The sequence below is a fragment of the Uloborus diversus genome, chromosome 1 (assembly GCF_026930045.1).
Source record: "Uloborus diversus isolate 005 chromosome 1, Udiv.v.3.1, whole genome shotgun sequence".
NCBI classification, from domain to species: Eukaryota; Metazoa; Arthropoda; class Arachnida; order Araneae; family Uloboridae; genus Uloborus; species Uloborus diversus.
In genome coordinates, this window is record NC_072731.1 from 184,436,675 (window position 1) to 184,455,132 (window position 18,458).

Sequence of the window (18,458 nt, forward strand, 5' to 3'; positions counted from 1 at the left end):
AGGAGGGGGGGGGTTGTAATTGTTAAACTTGGAGAAAAGCAATTATTTAAATAGATAAAATGAGCCAAATGAATGAGAAACTATATCTGTTGAATAATAACTGACAAACCCAGTTCATTGTTACAAAAAAAGTAACATAATAATTCCATTCATGCATAAGCTGGGAATTTCTCATTACAAAATTCATATGGTTTTTATCTGATTTTTTTTTATTTTTTAAAGAAAGCGGGTGGAGAGATGGGAAGAAAAAGGATTGATGTAATAACTATTTAAATTAAACAACTGCTGTTTAATATTTGAACATTCACATAGTCAATGCTTCACAGTTCTCATAATCTTAAAACTTAAAAATTATCCATTGAATCAGTCTAAAACGTAACATTACTATTAATTCATTTTCCTGAAATTTACCTAGTAAAGAAGTGCTACAGTTTGAATTAATGACATTTGCAATGCTTACAAATCTTCTGTTTGTTTTTCAAATCAAGGTAAGTTTAATGTTTTCAAAGTTCAAATTTTCAACTTTCAGCCAAATGCATTTTTTTTTTTAATATACAATTTATAAAACAAAACTCTTTATTCACTCAATAAGATATTTTAGATAAAATTTTATTTACCTCGGAGAGTTCAAGATAGATATCAATTCCATTACTCTTTCAATAACAATTTTCCATTCCTTTTTATATTGATTGCCAAAAGAAGATAGCTGTTGATGAACTTTACTCAAACATAAGGCAGCTCTAGGAACTTGGTCTTGATTACGTGCAGCTAACTGAAAGAAAATATTGTCACTGTAATTTTAGCAAAATAAATTGTGCAGTGGTTGAAAAACAAGCCTATGATCTTTGATTCAAGGTTAATTTTCGTTTTATATGCAGTAGTACTGTTTGTCAGGTAGATTTTTTTAAAAATCAAATTTAGATTGGATAAATACTACTCCATAACTGTAACTACTCCTTATATGCACCTTGTTATGCCACTTATTTTTTATACACTTATTTTTTATACTTATATTTTTTTATACATTACTTTATTTTTTATACTTACAGGGTGTCCACCCTTAAAGTGGACTAATAGCTAATTCCTAAACCGTTAGAGATAAGCATATAATTCCATTTTGAAAAAATCTTAAAATTGGCAAGCACTCGAAATTCATGAAATTTTTGTCAAAAAATCAAATTTTTAAAAAGTTACAAAATTTAACCTTTTATGCAGTCCCCCAGTCCTAGCAATGATATTTAGTAAAACATTCCAGATGCACTAACCTTTACAACTTAAGTGCACGTACGTATGCGAATTGACAAAGTGTGTTAATAGGTTTAGATTTATTTTGGGTTCTTGTCATCAGGAGGCAATACTAATGGTTGAAAAGACTCTGCAAGTACTACTTATAAGCTCAAAGGTATATTTATGATTAAAAACTTTTTTTAATCTTATTTATTTCAAGAATATCTAATTTCCACACATGAATTTGATTGGAAAACATATTTTGTATCTCAATTTATGGAAAAGGTTATCACTGTATTTAAATTTACAGAGTACTGATAAAGGAAAAAAATACTATATTTAAAAGCAAAGGAAAACCGTAAAGGTTTGAATTATTTAGAACTTTTGTCATGGTATTTCAGAGGACAAACGATAATTTTGTAATGCTGAAAAAAAGTTTTTTTCTTTCTACGTATTTCATTTAATGGTTGTAATGAAAGTTTCCGGCCAAGAAAGAAAAAAACAATGTTGTGCAGACGATATAAGCGATGGCTTGAATCTTTCATTGCAACATAAATTTTTTTTTTGAAACAATGCTAGACTTTAACTTAACTTGACTGCTCTTTAACTTAAATATTATCGTTAGTTTTATTTTCCTTATCCTTTTATAAAACTGGTTTGATTGCTTGCCGTGTTTCATAAATTAATTGACGGGTGTGAATTTGTTTCTCATTTCCGACCCATTCCATTTGTAGAACAGAAACTTAACAAGTAGGTCCTATCGCAATTCGTGGTGGTGAGGAACATAATTTTAATTTAAGATTTTAAAAACAATTGAGTTTAAATAATCTTGAATTTAAATTATGTTTTTCGCAATCATGAATTGCAAAAGCCTATAAGTTGGGTTTCTTGTTTCCACAAATGGAATGGAATAGAAATGACTAAGAAATTTGCACCCATCATAATATTAAGAGTTAACTTTCTAGACTAAGTAATACTAGGCTTATCCATTAAAAAAAAAAAAAAAAAAAATGGTGATTAGGATGCAGCAGTAAAGATAAAGATTTTATGTCCGATATACACCAGTACACTTATCACATATTATTTACAGCGTATACCATCATGTATTTTTTTATTTCTGATCAATCTTAAATGATGAGAATTAGTAATCTCGAAATGTTGTATGAAGATGAGGTTTTTCTGTTTAAGTTCACCTATATAAGTGTTTTTTCTGAAAAAACGTAATTTTACACACAGAAACATTTTTTTTTTTTTTTTAAATAACATCTGCTTGAGTTAAGCCCTGGGAAAAAAAATGAATAAAATCAAACCACAGATGATTTGTAACTATAACGTCGTAAATTTTACTCCCTAAATAAATATTAAAAACAACCGTCGTCATAGCAGTCCGAAAAATAAGAGCTACATCAACTTTGGTCAAATGAGAACAACAATCAACACGTGATTGCGCAAAAAATCCTGACATTAAAAAAAAAAATATTTTTTTAAGCAAAAAAAAAGAAAGAATATAATTGTTTAAAGAATAATATTTCATTTGAATTAAAAAAAAAATGCCCATTTACTTAATGATATTCGGGGAAAGGAAATTAGATGTTATGAAAACAAAACGACAAACCACTTCAATACCTCCTCTCCTTTAACCATAAATAGACTTTGAGCATATAAATAGCACTTGCTAAGTCTTTTCAACCGTTAATATTGCCCCTGATAACAAGGCCAAAAATAAATTTAAACCTATTAACACACTTTGTCAATTTGCATACATGCCCTTAAGAGCTCACTCGCTGACGTCAGAATATCTTCAAAAATAGTGATTTTTTTTTAGTTGTAAATGTTAGCGCATCCTGAATGTTTTACTAAATATCATTGCTAAGACTGGGGGACTGTATAAAAAGTAAAATTTTGTAACTTTTTCAAAATTTGATTTTTTGACAAAAATTTTCTTTAAATTTAAAAGCACTGAGATAGTAAAAATATTGTTTTCTTTTTTCTTCTAGGAAGTTTTTTTTTTTTTTCACTTTTTTTAGTCAATGAACAAAATGGATTTTTTTTAATCATTTTAAATTTTCTGTAATTAAAGTTAAGCTTGAGAATCATATTTCTCCAAAAATTGATGGAGATATTTTACGTTCCTGCTTTATTTTCAAAAAGCAACTAGCAAGAGAAATGAATTTTTTTTTTATTTTATTTATTTATTTATTTATTTTTTTTGAAGTTACCTTAATGTAAGAATAAACTAACTATTTTTACTTTGTGTGTAGTTTTCACTTTTACATTATTGAATTGTAATATTGAATGACTTTGGTTATTGCATTTTTGTATACTTTGCCCTTTTTGTGTCAGCCAGTATATGAGGGGAAATTATAATACATAATATTGTAATTTAATATTTTTTGAGCAATTTTCATATCTATTTCTATTCTAGTAAATCACCACCATAATATGATAGATGCAAAGTTTTAGGCCATTTCCATTCTATTATTCTATTAGTAGAAATAAGAAACCCAACACGTAATGTCCTTTCGAAATTCATGATTGCAAAAAACAAAATTTTAATTCAAGATGTCAAAATTCAAATAAATGCTGGATGCTTTTTCTTTTCTTTTCCTTTTTTTTTTTTTTTTGATACATGAATTCATAAGAAATTTTTTCTAGAAAACCTTTAGAACAATCTACTTTCTTGGGGGGGGGGACATTTTACAATTATTTTAATTTTTAGGAGGGAAATGGGGAAAATGTTTAGTAATCTATATTTCTACTTTGAATTAAAATGATTTAAAACAACACCCTTAACTATAGAAACATTAGCATGCAAGGCTGTAAATAAAAGTTAATTCCGTAAAACTTTCAAGAAATTACAAATTATTTGTGAAGTCGTAAGCACCTTGCTATGTTCTGAATTTATTTGATCTTTTTTTTTCATTGATTTCCTTTATTTTCAGGTTTAACAGTGCTAAGAAAGATTTTTTTTCCTGGCTTAGAACTGTAGAATGGTTTACAATAGTACTACTTACATTGTAACGATTTTTTTAATGAAAAAAATGTATAACCCAGGGGAAAATATTCATAAAATAACAAAAGGTATATTAAAGTATAATAATTAGTACATTCATTTTTTTACAAGGATTTGATGTAAAGAAAAACAGATAAAGTTTAAAAATTACTTTTAATGGAAAACTCAAAAAATGAATAGTTACCTTTGCAAGTGTTGTAGATGACACACTCAAAAATTTCAGGAACAGGTTATTTGATGATTCTTGAACATAAGAAAGAGCTTCATAAACTGTACTCTCCAAAATTTCAAAAAACATAGCAATGATTTCTGGTCTACACACACTACTATAAGCGTTCGATACATATTCCCCAACTATCCAAACCTATTAATGAAACAAAAATTTAATAATATGAATAATACATAATCTTAAACTAAGAAGTTGCTCGTCTTGAGTTAATCAAGAATTTTTTTGATTTTGTTGCGAATTAGGTACAGCAAATTTTTTCTGCCCAAGATTCAAATTAAAACACCCTCACTGAAACGGAAAAACTCACAAATAAAGTAAAATTTAAAACAAAATGCCGAAATGTTTACTGGTTATTCAAAAGACATGCCAAAGTAGTTTTTCCTACAAGTTAAGGTTATAGTTTAAACGTGTTAGATAAATGTAACTGCCAAAATTGTTTAAAGGGGAAAAAAAGCTTTCATAAAGACAGTGAAATCCTGTTACAATGAATATCAATGCAACAAAATATCTGTTGCAACGAAATGCACTTTCAATACCAATTTGATTGCCATTAAATTACTTGATCCATTACAACAAAATTCCTGTTACAACAAGAAATTTTCATGTCCCTTAAGCTAGTAGTAATGGGATTTCACTGCATTTACAACAAAACTCATTCATAAATTTTCTACTCTAGTTAAAGTTAAAAAAAAATAAATCTTACCATGTGTATGAAAAATTTCTCAGCAGTGAAATAATTCTTGAAGTGACTCAAGTAATTAAGGATACATTTTTGATTGTGAAAAACTGTTTCAGGGTGAAGTTCAAATATTTTTACAATTGACTCAGCAAGAACACTAAAAAAAAAAGTACAAGAGACAGAAAATGAATAACATTGTAAAAATTAGCAAAAGAGCGATATTAAGTTTGTCTCAAAATAAAATATTTTAATAAATTAAAATTTTTTAATACAGTGAAACCTGTGTAAGTTGACCACTTGCGGTGCAGTATTTCGGTGGTCAACTTAGACAGGTGGTCAACTTATAAAGGGGGAAATGATTTTTTTTTTTTTTTTGTCATTTCTTGCACCATGTATTCATTTTTTGACTAACTGACACTTACCTTTCCGTTCAACTCACTTTCATTGTTTAACATTACTTTGAAACAATAATTTAAAATGTTATTCAAATATTTTTAGAGGTTATTTTTCCAGAATGACGTATAATGTGTCCATATAAATTTAAAATTTCAGCAAATTGATCCAAAAAAAGTCATTGTTTATAAAAAGTTATTTTATATTAATAGTTCCTAAAAATTCATAGCTAATCAAAAATAACAAATTTTTCACTTCTTTTTTTCTCATATACATTTAATACATTTATAACCATGATGATCTACTTTTCAACAAAATAACTCCTTATTGAAGTTTGGTGCACTTATTAGACACTAGTTTTGGAAATTCCATATGTGTCAGCTAATTTTCTCTGGATTTCTCCCTTTTCAATTAATTTTAATATTTCATACTTTTTATCAATCTCAAGTTCAACTAACTTTCTTTTTGAAGCCATTTTATGTAAAACTATAACACAAAGATCAACAAGTTGGGCTCTCATAGTTCTAAAAGGCAGTTGAATATGAACATATCCTGTTTCTTAATCCCTTGCACCAGAAATACTTGCAACACAAGTAACTTTTACTCTAGCACAATTCCAGTGTTACCACAAAATATTGCAACTGGAAAAAAATACTTTGTACTTTTCTACTGACACATGTTTTCATTGAACAGAGAGTACAAAAGATAATCTCAAATGGAACAACAAAAGAAAAACAAGTTTGGAGAATAAAAGTGGCATCAAAAATATTCTTGGAAAGCTATAAAAAAAAAAAAAAAAGTAATAATAAAATAAAATAATTTGCTAAATTAAGTTTTAAAAAATAAACCAAGTGGTCAACTTTCAAAGGGTTTTTACAATACTCTAAACCAAATTTGGGGTACATTAGTGGTCAAGATAGACAGGTGGTCAAGATAGAAAGGTGGTCAACTTACAAAGGTGGTCAACTTTACAGGTTTTACTGTATGCATAAAACAAACAGATAACAATATTTTATAAACAATTTTTGTTCAAAAGAATATTCAAGTTAAAGCATGTGCATTATCTAAACTGACAAGTTGTGTGACTGAACAATGAGATTACTACACAATAAATTCATATAATCAAGACCCTTACAAAAGCTTAATGCAATGCATTGAATCTTTTAATCAAAATTGCCAAGGACACTATATCAAATTTTGTTAGTAATATTTTGACAGGGGTGCCCACCTAGGGGGGAGGTCATGGCACAAACTGCGCCATTGAAATTTTTAGGGGGTTGTTTTTAGGGGTACTTTTCTCTTTGTAAAGGGGGGGGGGGGGAGGGCTCTTGCTTTTGATGGTCCTTGCAAAATTTAAGGGGGGGGGGCGTCTTTGCTCTTAGAGGGCTTTAGGGGCACCCTTGATTATGACATAGTCTTTAAACTTTTTTTTTTGAAATGCTTTTTAGACTTATAGGGTGGCACTGCTTCAAGAAAAGAGTAATTAGTTATTCAAATTCTCATTCCTGATATTGTGTTTTTTTCAATGTATTAAAATGATCACTTAATAGTAAAGAATCTTGGACAAAGTGATTACAATCATATTAGAATGTTTTGCTGGAAGCAGTGTAAATTGCCGCCATACAAGTTTTGGTGTATTTATAAAGCTGTGTTCTTGCACAAATCATCGGTCTTACGTTAAATGAACTGATAAACGGAACAGATATGGCTAACCAACAAACAATAAATAAAAAGAAAAAAAAATCCTCTAACACGATTTATTGGCTCAGTAATCTCTAGCAATAGGAAAACCTACTTTTTTGTATGGAGTAATGATGGGATTTATTTATTCAGTCTGGTTTTTAACTGTATTTGTATTCTCACATGAAATTTGTATTTTCAATTACCTATTCACTAACAAGGGCACCCAGGAAGTCGCTGCGACCTTCCAAAAAATCCTTTTTTTCCACAATTTCTTTCACATGATTCAGTGAACATGAAGGTCAGAATGCAGTATCACCTTTTTTAAAAAATGATACCTATGCCTCTTTTCATATAACATAGGTACAGTGGCTCCCAAAAGTGTTCGTACACTTTGAAATTTTTTAGTAAAACAAAATAACTCGAAACTGAATTCGAATATGAAGTCAAATATTTTTTTTCACGTCATTCCTATGTCATTCTAAATGTAACCCATTGATTGTTTCAAAATATTGACGGATCTTCTTTTTGAAATGGGTCAGAAAACGAAGAGACAGAGAAATAACACGCCACAAAAGTCATCGTACACTCAAATATTTTCGAATAAATTCATGAATAAAATTATCATATGCCGTTTTATTAATATTTTTGCATTGTGTTGACCCTTATAAGTCATTTGGCTTTAATTTTTTGTTTATTTATTCCTTAATATTGTGCTTATTGCGTCTAGTGCCTCAAAAATTGTCCTAAAGTTTAGAAAATACCCCCTCAATTTCCAGATTTTAATTTAATGTAACGTATTAAGAGATATCTGGAGGCTAGATTACGAAAATAGGCCCTTAAAACGAAAATAGAGCTAGAAACAGTAAGACTCGAAGTGTGGTTGAACACTTACTCAGAAATTACGCAAAAAAAAAGAAAAAAAATGAAATCTATTCCCAGACGTTTAAAAGGTGTTATGAATACTGTATGATATTCTACTAATTAATAATTTAATCAAAAGTTAGATTATTCAATAATATATAGACATTGGCTTCCTTAAGAGGTTTTCCATCTCCAGCTCAGTCACTTTCCTATGCCGGGCTGATGAGTGCTAATAAGCACGAAACTGCAGTCCTTCGCTGGAAATGACTGAGCTAGCGGTGTATTTCACGTATTTTATAAAGTGTATAAAGACTTTTGTGAGATAAAATTTACGGCACTTTTTAGTTTTTAAAAAATTAAGTTTTAATATTTTTTAAAAACTTTTCATGTAGTTTTGTTAAAAGCTGATCATAGATCTTATAATTAAATACCTATTCTGAAATATTAATTCTAACCAATGGATTGGGGCCTATTTCGTTGAAAGTCGAAGGTGTACGAAGACTTTTGGGAGCCACTGTATGTGTGTTCATATTTTATCATACAGAGTTTCTTTTGGTAAGTTGAGAATTTTCTCTCTTCCTGAAAACTTGAGTTTGGGATGTCTGTTCACCATAGAGAAATAATCAAAAACTGTGTGTATCAAAATTTAAGTACAAATAATTGAAAATTTTTGATGAATTGAGCTCTACTAACATTGATTACCAACAAATAATGTCACATACACAAAAAAAGAAGTTATCAATTGTTGAAATAGAGGATAACAACTTGAGTTTGCGCTTAAATATAGGACATAAAACTCTACTTTTGAAGAAAATTTACAATAGTTCAGACCTCTGAACTTCTTTGTCAAATCTTGGAACAGGATAAATGACTGTCAATCTCTCCAAAATACATGGAACTAGTAGAACTGCTGTGGACATATCAGCATACTGCATCAGAACTTCAAAATACTGCCTGAAACATAGGAGTAAGTAAAAGAAGAACAAATGAAGCAATTTGAATTTTTTACAAGAACACTATATACATTTATTTTGCACATTTACTTTAGGAGAGGAATGACTGCCTTTGCACAGCACAAAACACGATGATTGGAAGCCAGCACACTAAGATTTTGATGTAGCACATTGACACTAAAAAAATAAATAAATAAACAATTAAAAAGTCTTTTCAACAGCTAGAAGTAAATAGTAAAATAAAAAGTCATTCACAACTGGGTCATTCCATGTGAAATGAGCAAATCAGCTGTAGCTGACATGTCACAGATTTCAATGAAAATTTTTATATAGGTAAACCATACATATCTATGAGGAAATGCAAAGTATGGAAGTTTAAAAACTGATGTTTTGTTATTAAAATTAGAAATTGATGCTTATGCTAAGCCTAAATTTTCAGAGTCCATTGCTACCAGTTTGTGACTCAATAACTCCATAAGTTATAAACGTACACTTAAGAAATAAATATTTCCGCATTCTATAAATAAATTTTTATTGAGAAAGAGCAAAGTAAAATTTATTCGGATCTTTTTTTGAATCTGAGATATTAACAAAGATTGAAATTTTGCCAATTTACTTCAGATTTTAAATCACTCTTCTAGCTCTTTTAATGAAAAAATAACAGTAAAAATGATTCAGATTGAAAAACTATCTATAACTAACTATCTGCTCTAATTTAGTAACTGTTTATGAATTTCTTAATGACGAAGTTGTACTTTAAAAAATCGAAAATTTCCAAAAATTTCATTTTTTCCTCTGTTTCAGATGTTTTTTTGAAGATGAGGGAATGCTCTAAATTTACTCAATTTTTTTTACGTAACATATTGAAGTGTCTTTTAGATGCTACTAAATTTTAATCATTGGTATCAGCGTATTTTTGTTACTAGAGTAACTTGAACTAAGGTAAAATTTCAATAGTTACTTCTTTTTATTTTGTAAGTTATGCAAAACTAACCATTTCTTTCGTATTTCACTTTCTCAAAAGCATGTTTATGAAGTACAGTCTGAAATGTACTTTTTTTAATTGAAATAAATGTTAGTTTTACTTGTTTTTGCACCATTTAGTCGTTTATCTAATTTTTTGACTTCTCATAATTTCACATAAGGGTCAATCCATACAGGTTCCATACAGTATAAACTACTCATTCATTTTGTAGTAAGTTACCGCCCTAAGCCAGGGCTAAGGCAGAAATACTTAAAATACACCACCAGCTCAGGTATTCCATCCAAGGACTGCAGTTTCGTGCTTTTTAGCCCTCATCAGCCTGGAATAGGAATCACATGAGCTGGAGGAAAAAACCAGCTCATGTGATTCCTATTCCGGGCTGATGAGTGCTAAAAAGAACGAAACTGCAGTCCTCGGATGGAATTTTTTATTTCTGTTTTAGTGTTTGAATTGACTAGCAAAATTGCTTAATTTCAAAGACCTGTATCTTTTTTACAAACCAAATACAAAAAACAATATGTATAACATGTATAGTACTTGAACGGAATATTCAATTGGCCAGGAAGTTTTACTTTTTAATTCCATCCCCTTTTGGTTTATAGGGGTCTAAAAATGTCATTTTCATCATTTTTCCGATTTTTGAGGGGCTGTAATCTATAAAGGGTGCACAAACACACAGCAACAGTTGCATATTCTTTTTAACATGGTTCCAGTGATTAGTTTTTGTCGTATTTCATTTTGTGTTTCCGTCCCCTACGTGAGTTATCCCCCTTGGAAATGAGTAAAACAAAAAAAAAGGTATTTTTCTGAATTTTATTTTACGTTTGGAAATCAAAAACCAATTTCGAGTTTCTTTAAGCAAATAGTAGAAACACAGCTCTATATTCTTGTAAAATTTTAAAGTTGTCTGAATTTTCCCTCATTTGAATTTTTGTGTGTATGTGAAGGGGAAAATCATCATTTTACAAAATGTCACTAAGTTTAAAACTGATTTTGAAGACAAAGGAGTTAAAATACAACTTCAAAAGTAAGGTATTTCTTTTATGATACTTAGCACATTATTGGGTATTAATTTCATCAAAGCTAATGCATTCCTTAAGGATTGAGATTAAAAAATAAAATGCTTAATTATGAGAAAATTGAAATATTTTCAGTTTTTGAAACTCTGTTAAAAGTTAACTATAATAACTTTGAAAATTTTACTGATATCAGATTAATTATCCTACTCCATAGATGGCAACAACATATAACTTTTATGTTTTCATTAAATAGTTAATAAGATACAAGCCTTCAAAAGTGCAACATTTAGCATTTATGAGAATGCTGTTCAATTTGACCAATTTTCAATCGCATGCAACTATTCAAATAAAAATTTTTAACCAAAAATATTTTAGATATTTTTATATAGGCATAAAAGGAACCTGTATACCAAATTTCATAAAAATCTGTTACCATGCGGCCACCACTTTTTTGCGAATTTTGCTCATTTCGTATGGAATGACCCAACTATAAGCTTAAGAATTATGATGAACTTGTGTTAATACAAATAAGAAAACCAATGCAGTCCATTTATTTGTGTATTAAAGCTATCTACGAGCCAAAACATAGACTTTATTAGTGGGAGTAATTATGTAGCTATGCAATCATAAGGATCAATAATTATTCGAGTAAGGAGTTTCTGGTCTAGTTCTGAAAGCGATATCTGCATATAGGTGAGACTAATATTATTCTTTCAAGACTTGAGTTAATAAATAATTGCTTGAGTTGAAGTTTATTGTTTAATGATAAATTTAAGCAAATTTCATGTATATATATATTGCTTTTTTACCTTCCAGAGTAAAACACTAATTCACTTAAACAGTTGGCATTGATATTGCTTTCTATGAGCTTAAAGAAAATTTTGTTTGTGCATTAATTTTGTGTTCTTCAGTGCACTCTCATTTTAAGAGTTGATGTTGGAATAGCAAAATTCAAGAAAAATTGATTGAGGCTTGTAGCTGAGGAGGTAGGTTTATCAGTACTAGAAGAGAGAAAAATGTTGACTTAAATTAAGGAGTTTAAAACAAAACAAATTCATTCAAGGGGGAAAAAAACATTATAGATGAAGTGATAGAGGGGAAGAGAAACTAAAAATCAGATCAGTATAGTGAAATTGAGCTAGAAATGCTTAAATTAAATAGAGTTTAAACATTATTACAATTATCACAATTAAAGGTTGATCAAAGTAATACCGAGACTTTTTTTGACTACAATGAAAATGCAACTGAAGAATCAATTGATGTTTTGGTAAAAAGTGCCAGAACATAAACAATTTTAGTGCCAAGTAAACCAGAAAGGAGAATTTCTGTTTTGCTTCATTGGAAAAAGCATTTAGTTCTAAAAATGTACTTGAGAAGTTTGAAGCAGTTTTTATTGAATTTATTAGAAGAAAGAGCATTTAACATTTTAACATATAGAATTGAGAAAGATCTAAACAATTATGATGTAATTAAACTAATTGTTTTGAGAAAATTCAAGTTAACAGTGCAAGAAAGTATTAAAGAATTTTAGAAAGGAAACATATGTAATTCGTTTGTCCGTCAACTACGAGCTTTCATATAATAATAATAGATATTATTATGGGAGTGAAAAACTACTTGCACATATTAACATTATGTATCATTGAAAAGGGTAGAATTTTCCGTGTTCTAAACAATTTGTTTCACTGCTCTAACTTAATTATGGACGGTTTCCATGGTTACACTTTTTGAATCCATTGTTTATTTCCTTATTTTGTATTTAATTTCTTAAACTTACTTTATTTCATGTTTCCATGATTACGCTTTTAAATCCATCTTTTGCAATTTAATTCCGTAAAAATATTTTAACATCTGTCCTCATTGTTTGGAAGGGTAATTTTGCACGGCGTTTTTTTTCTTTTATTTAAGCCTGATTGTTGAATATATGTCACTTGACACAATTTTTATTCTCAAGGTAGACCGGACAAAGCTGGGCAACGCAGCTCTTAATATACTAGGGCCATCCGGAAAGTAGTACCCGTTTGTAAAATAAAGACACAGAAGTAAATATTTTTATTGAAAAGAGCATACCTTAAACTACTTCTCCACATAATCTCTAAGCAAATTTAAGCATTTTTCATAACGTGTGACGAGTTTTTGTACTCCAGCGTCATATTCCTCTGCTGCCAGCCAATTGAAATACGTAGTCACGCCTTCTTTAAGTTCTTTATCGCTGTCAAATCGTTTTCCCGTCAAAAACTCTTTAAGTTTTGCAAAGAGATAAAAATATGAAGGGGCCAAGTCCGGACTATACGGTGGATGGTCGACTATTTCCCAATTGAATTGCTGCAGAAGTTGTTGTGTTATTCCCGCTGCATGAGGACTAGCATTGTTATGGAGGAGAATGACGTCATCAGACAATAGACCTCTCCGTCGGTTTTGTATTGCCCGCCGTAATCACAGCCCTCACTCACAACTGGCGGCGATCTCAATTTTTTTTTAAGCATTATGAATGGCCACAGAAACAGCACAGGCAATGCTAGCATCATGGAACTTGCAACAGAGAAGGCAGACAAATCGCTGAAGCAGTCTGACCTTTACCGGCGGCTACTCACTTCGTGAGTGCCTCATGCGGCGGAAAGGGGTACTACTTTCCAGATGGCCCTCGTATAAAGATTTGAAAGCTACTGTTAATGTGGTTTTATACTTTCTTGCTTGTTTGACGAAACATTTATTATTGCCAAAGAAAAATCATCCGCTTCACTTGCAAAAGGGCTGGGTTCCGGTAGCGTGGTTGCTTGGTGCGTTAGGGGCTGAGCAGTCCGGCATTTTCTTTTTTTTTTTCTGAAGATGAATTTTGAATGTTCCACTGCATGTTTTTTTTTTTTTTTTTGTTAGATAGATGGATTATGATAGCGCAGTTGCTGGGCAAGTTTTGAGTTTCGGAACTATTTTTACATTTGAAACATATTATTTGATGTCTTTTTTTGTTTATTTGGCAAAATATTTTAAATTGCAGTAAAAACTGCTTCACTCGCTAAATAGAGTTTTAAAGCAACTGTAAATCTAATTTAATGATTTGAAGAAAAGTTTTAAATTCCAAAGGAACTTTAATAGGTTTTTCTTTTTTTGAAAAGGTGTGTACGCATTTTATACAAAGAAAAATGATCATTTCACATCCGAGGAGGAGAGGGTGTCAATTTTTTTTATTCAACAGACTTCCATTAAATTTTTAGGATGGGCATCGCTGTGCGGGTACTGATAGTAATAGATATTATAATGTTGGATAAAATCACTGGCACTCAGTTGGTAAGTAAATTTTCCTTGTTGGATGGCACATTAGTAGTACAGTGGAAATTTAGTAACACCTCTGTCTCTAACAATGACAAAATGGAACAAAACCCTAATATATTTCTTATTATTTCAATTTTCATGTGATGGCTATCATTCCATTATCTACTTGCACTCAGAGTTTTCAGCGCAAAGGCACCATCCTAAAGTTTTGCTTGCAATTTAACTCTTTTATTTAGTACTACTTTCAGTCTAGTTTATTATTTTAGCTGCCTCTTCACAGAGTGCCTGCTTATAAATTTTTCAGTGCGTAAGACTGAAATTCTGCATGAAGAGTGTTGATTTGGTACTTGCACTTAAGATTTTTGCTGTAGAAGAGTATGGAACAGCTATTATAATTTTTATTTACTGTATTGGTAGTTTATTATTAAAATTCAATAGTTTGTGTATTTTCTGGTTTTAATTTATATTAACATTATTGCTTATTTATTTTACTTACTATATCACTGCATTCTGCAGATTTTAAACAAAGTTATCTTGGCTTCCTTAATTTCTCGGTTTAAATGTAGTTACTTGAAAATATGACCCCCCCCCCCTGCATCTTACACAAACACAAATAATATTTTTTTACAAAACGACTTAACATATAGTTGGCTGAATGCCTTTGCCCTGTATAAACTCAATTTAATATTGCAGTAAACAAAAACATACATTTTTTTCTGAATGACATATGAAAAAAACGAGCTGATGTGTGCATCACATGACTTCCTTTTACTCCAATTTAATGTCATTTCCCCATTATTGGCAATTTTAATGTGATTGTTTACTCTCTAAATATCACCAACAGTGGCCAAACTGAAACCAAATTTAAAAAAAAAAAGAAAAAAATCTCCAAATTTGTCGCCAAGTTGGCGACAAAACTTGGCGACCAAAACACTGGTGATATATCGCCAAGTGTCCAACAAATTACAACACAACTTGAATTTACATCGAAATTAACAATGATTTCCCCCGCAAAAAGGGGCAAAAGACCTCCGAATGTAACCAAAAGTGAAGGTGCACAACTAGACCGCACTAGGAGTCCACTTACCAAATTTCAACTTTCTAGGACTTCCCGTTTTTGAGTTATGAGAGATACATACACACATACACACATACATACGTACATACGGACGTCACGAGAAAATTAGTTGTAATTAACTCGGGGGTCGTCAAAATGGATATTTCTGGTGTCTGTACATTCCTAGGAATATATCCACACGTGGTCGGGTCGAAAAAGAAACTCAACATTCATTCGGGGGGTGAGAAAAATGGAAATTAAGGCCGATTTTTGAGTGCACATTTTTTTTGCGAATACAATACTTCCTTTTTTGTAAAAGGAAGTAATAAATAAATAAAACAATAGTTACTTTTTGCAGGAGTCACTCATGCCACTAATTCTTCTTATCATATATTTAACAGCTGTGGACAATTCGGGGGTTTTCATAGCTTCCAATAAAGTTGGATCCTTTGTGATCCTTGAGTCCAGACCACTTGATTTACTATCAATTAACATTAAAATGGCTGTCAAACAAGGCAGATCCAACAACATATGAAATACCTGGTCAAAAAAATCATACATAATATTGCATCTTTTAATTGAATTCTTTGTAAAAATTTTAGTAGTTTGACAGAATGTAAAGAAATATACATCAGCTATAAAGATTTGTTTAAAACCATGAAAACTTAATAATCTTCATTATCTAATACAGATCATTTCTTTGTGACAATAAAACCTTTTTGCAGATGAAAACTAAGAAAAACAAGCAACTTGTAATTTACTATTAACATAATAAGAAAAAAAGTAAAATAATTTTCAATATATATCAGGTATTGGAAGAGCATTCCAGATCCAATTCATATACTCACACACACATATATATATATTAGGGTGGTCCTTATTTATATGAGAAATTTTTTTTTTCAGAATTCAACAAGTGACGCCCCCTAGTTTTGTGACACTATAATAAAAAGTAACGTGTGCAAAATTTGAACTTGATCGGTAAATAATAACACATGCCCCTAGGCCGTTGAACTTTAACACTTTTGATAATTTTTCCACAAATTTTCTAGTTTTTACTTCAGATTTAGTACATCGTTTCTCCTAGGCTTGCAAAATATTTTTACAGTGAGGTAGCACTAAAATTAATCTTTATAATTACTTTATATCATCGAAAGATTTTACGTTGAATAAAAATGAAATAATGCTTTAGAAATTTTCCTTAATCGTACGCTTTTCTCAATGTATCTCGATAGTGTGTGTTTTTTCCGACAGTCTTGGACGGTCTGTAAAATGAATTGCTTTTGTGACTAATATTGGGTAAATTAGTTGCGAAATTCTTTGATTAATATTGTGCTCCTCTTTCAGTTGTATTATTCACAATTTTCAATATTTTAATGATCTTTCTTCCCTTTAAAGAGTTTCCTTCATTTTACCGTGATTCAGGATCAAACAGAAAAAAAAATCTTTTAGTATTTGTATTTTATCAAACAGTTTTGTTGACTCGTAATTGATTCTATAAAGAGGAAGATCCTTACCAAGAAAGTATTCCAAATCATCTACTGTTATCTGAAATTTGTTAAACAGTCATCAGACACGTCTTCCTTATCACAAGCATTTTTTGGACTAGTCTTTTCCTATCTTCAAAGTTAATTCCTTCATCCAATAAGGACAAAGCTACTAGTTTATACCTTAAATACTGTAAGTGATTTATAAATTTTCCAATCACTGCTTCAGCTGCATGTTTGTCCTCATTTTGCAAGCTGCTAGTTTTTTAGACATATTTTACTATTCTGAAAAACTAAAAGCGTGAGCTTCGATTGGGTTGCTGCGAAAAACCATATCTTCATACAGCATTTAATTGTAAAACAGCATTGAAGGGCTTTCTTTTCATATAAGGTCAATTTAAATTGTTTCCTAAATATAAAAGTTTTCAAACAAAAATTTTTTTTGCCACCCATGTGGCTCAGGGATAAGCTCCAAGTTGCCAAAAAACATATCCCTGTAGGAGGAAATTCACCACGAAATATTATTACAAGTTATGAGAATTCTCTGTAATCTTTCTTAATTCCGCTTTTTACAAACAATAATATGTCATCAACTTCGTCTTTTGGAATTTAAGTGGTATGTGTACTTGATTGAAATGTTATAAGTTCTGAATGATGGAGATCTTTCCACAAAATTTTGAAGTGCTTAAATAATTGAATATCTGATCTAGAACTAAGAAAGGCAAGAACTTCTTTAAGGACATACTCTGCAGTACAATTTCAAGTGCGTGATGATGGCAATCCAAATGTCATATATCACCGTTCAGTTTTTGCTCTAAAAATTGCATGCACAATTTATACGGTTGGTATTGCAAGTCGTTGTATCGAACACTACAGCTAGAACAGTTAGCAATAAAGAGCTATCATCCAGGATATCATATACAACTGAAGAAATATCTAAGACATTCCGTGTAGCTGTTCAATATTAGGACCTGAAGCTATCACGGTAATCCTGTCGGCATTCTTTTCCTAGTTACATCTGGATGTAGCTTTGTATCCCAGTGAATAACTACAAAATCTAAATTTACATTCATGAAATTTAATTTTACCTCTCAAAGCTTTTTTTTTTTTTTTTTTGCTCTCTTAAGGATCCATTGATCACTATGTCATTTGGATTTAAATTTACTGCATCTACATAGGCTGTAAATAAGATGAACAACATCTTTATCCCTAATATGGCATTTTTCTAACAGTGATTGAAAGACGGGCAGATATCAATAGTTGTCAAGTTTTTTTGCATTGTGGTAGACCAGCTGTAGAAAACAAAAGTTCAACATGTTAAAATAGATACCCATCTCGGATTCTAAATCTTGTGAATCGCAAGAATTTGATGATAATAAAGGATTATGTACTGAAGTAGAAGAAAATTAATTTAAAGTATAGATTTCTAAATTGTTCTGATCTGGATATTTTTTTTAAATTTATATTTTAGCTATGGAAAATGCAGTATATTTTTATGTTAGGAGTAATCAAGGATTTTTCGAAATTTATATTTTAAAAATTAAAAATTGCATAAGCATTTAGGTATGTTTATAACTAAAGAACAGGGAATTAAAATAT

General features: G+C 30.2%; 1 protein-coding gene across 1 annotated transcript in view; it reads right to left on the minus strand.

Annotated features, from left to right (window-relative positions):
• The window catches only part of LOC129223704 (AP-5 complex subunit zeta-1-like), a 52,331-nt gene that overhangs the window by 7,911 nt on the left and 25,962 nt on the right, over positions 1–18,458 (minus strand). The window contains exons 12-17 of the mRNA XM_054858081.1: positions 15,722–15,912; positions 9,129–9,215; positions 8,917–9,039; positions 5,173–5,305; positions 4,425–4,604; positions 618–772 (exon numbers count right to left, since the gene is read on the minus strand). Coding sequence (XP_054714056.1) covers positions 618–772; positions 4,425–4,604; positions 5,173–5,305; positions 8,917–9,039; positions 9,129–9,215; positions 15,722–15,912 — 869 coding nt within the window. The remainder of the gene's footprint in view (positions 1–617; positions 773–4,424; positions 4,605–5,172; positions 5,306–8,916; positions 9,040–9,128; positions 9,216–15,721; positions 15,913–18,458) is intronic.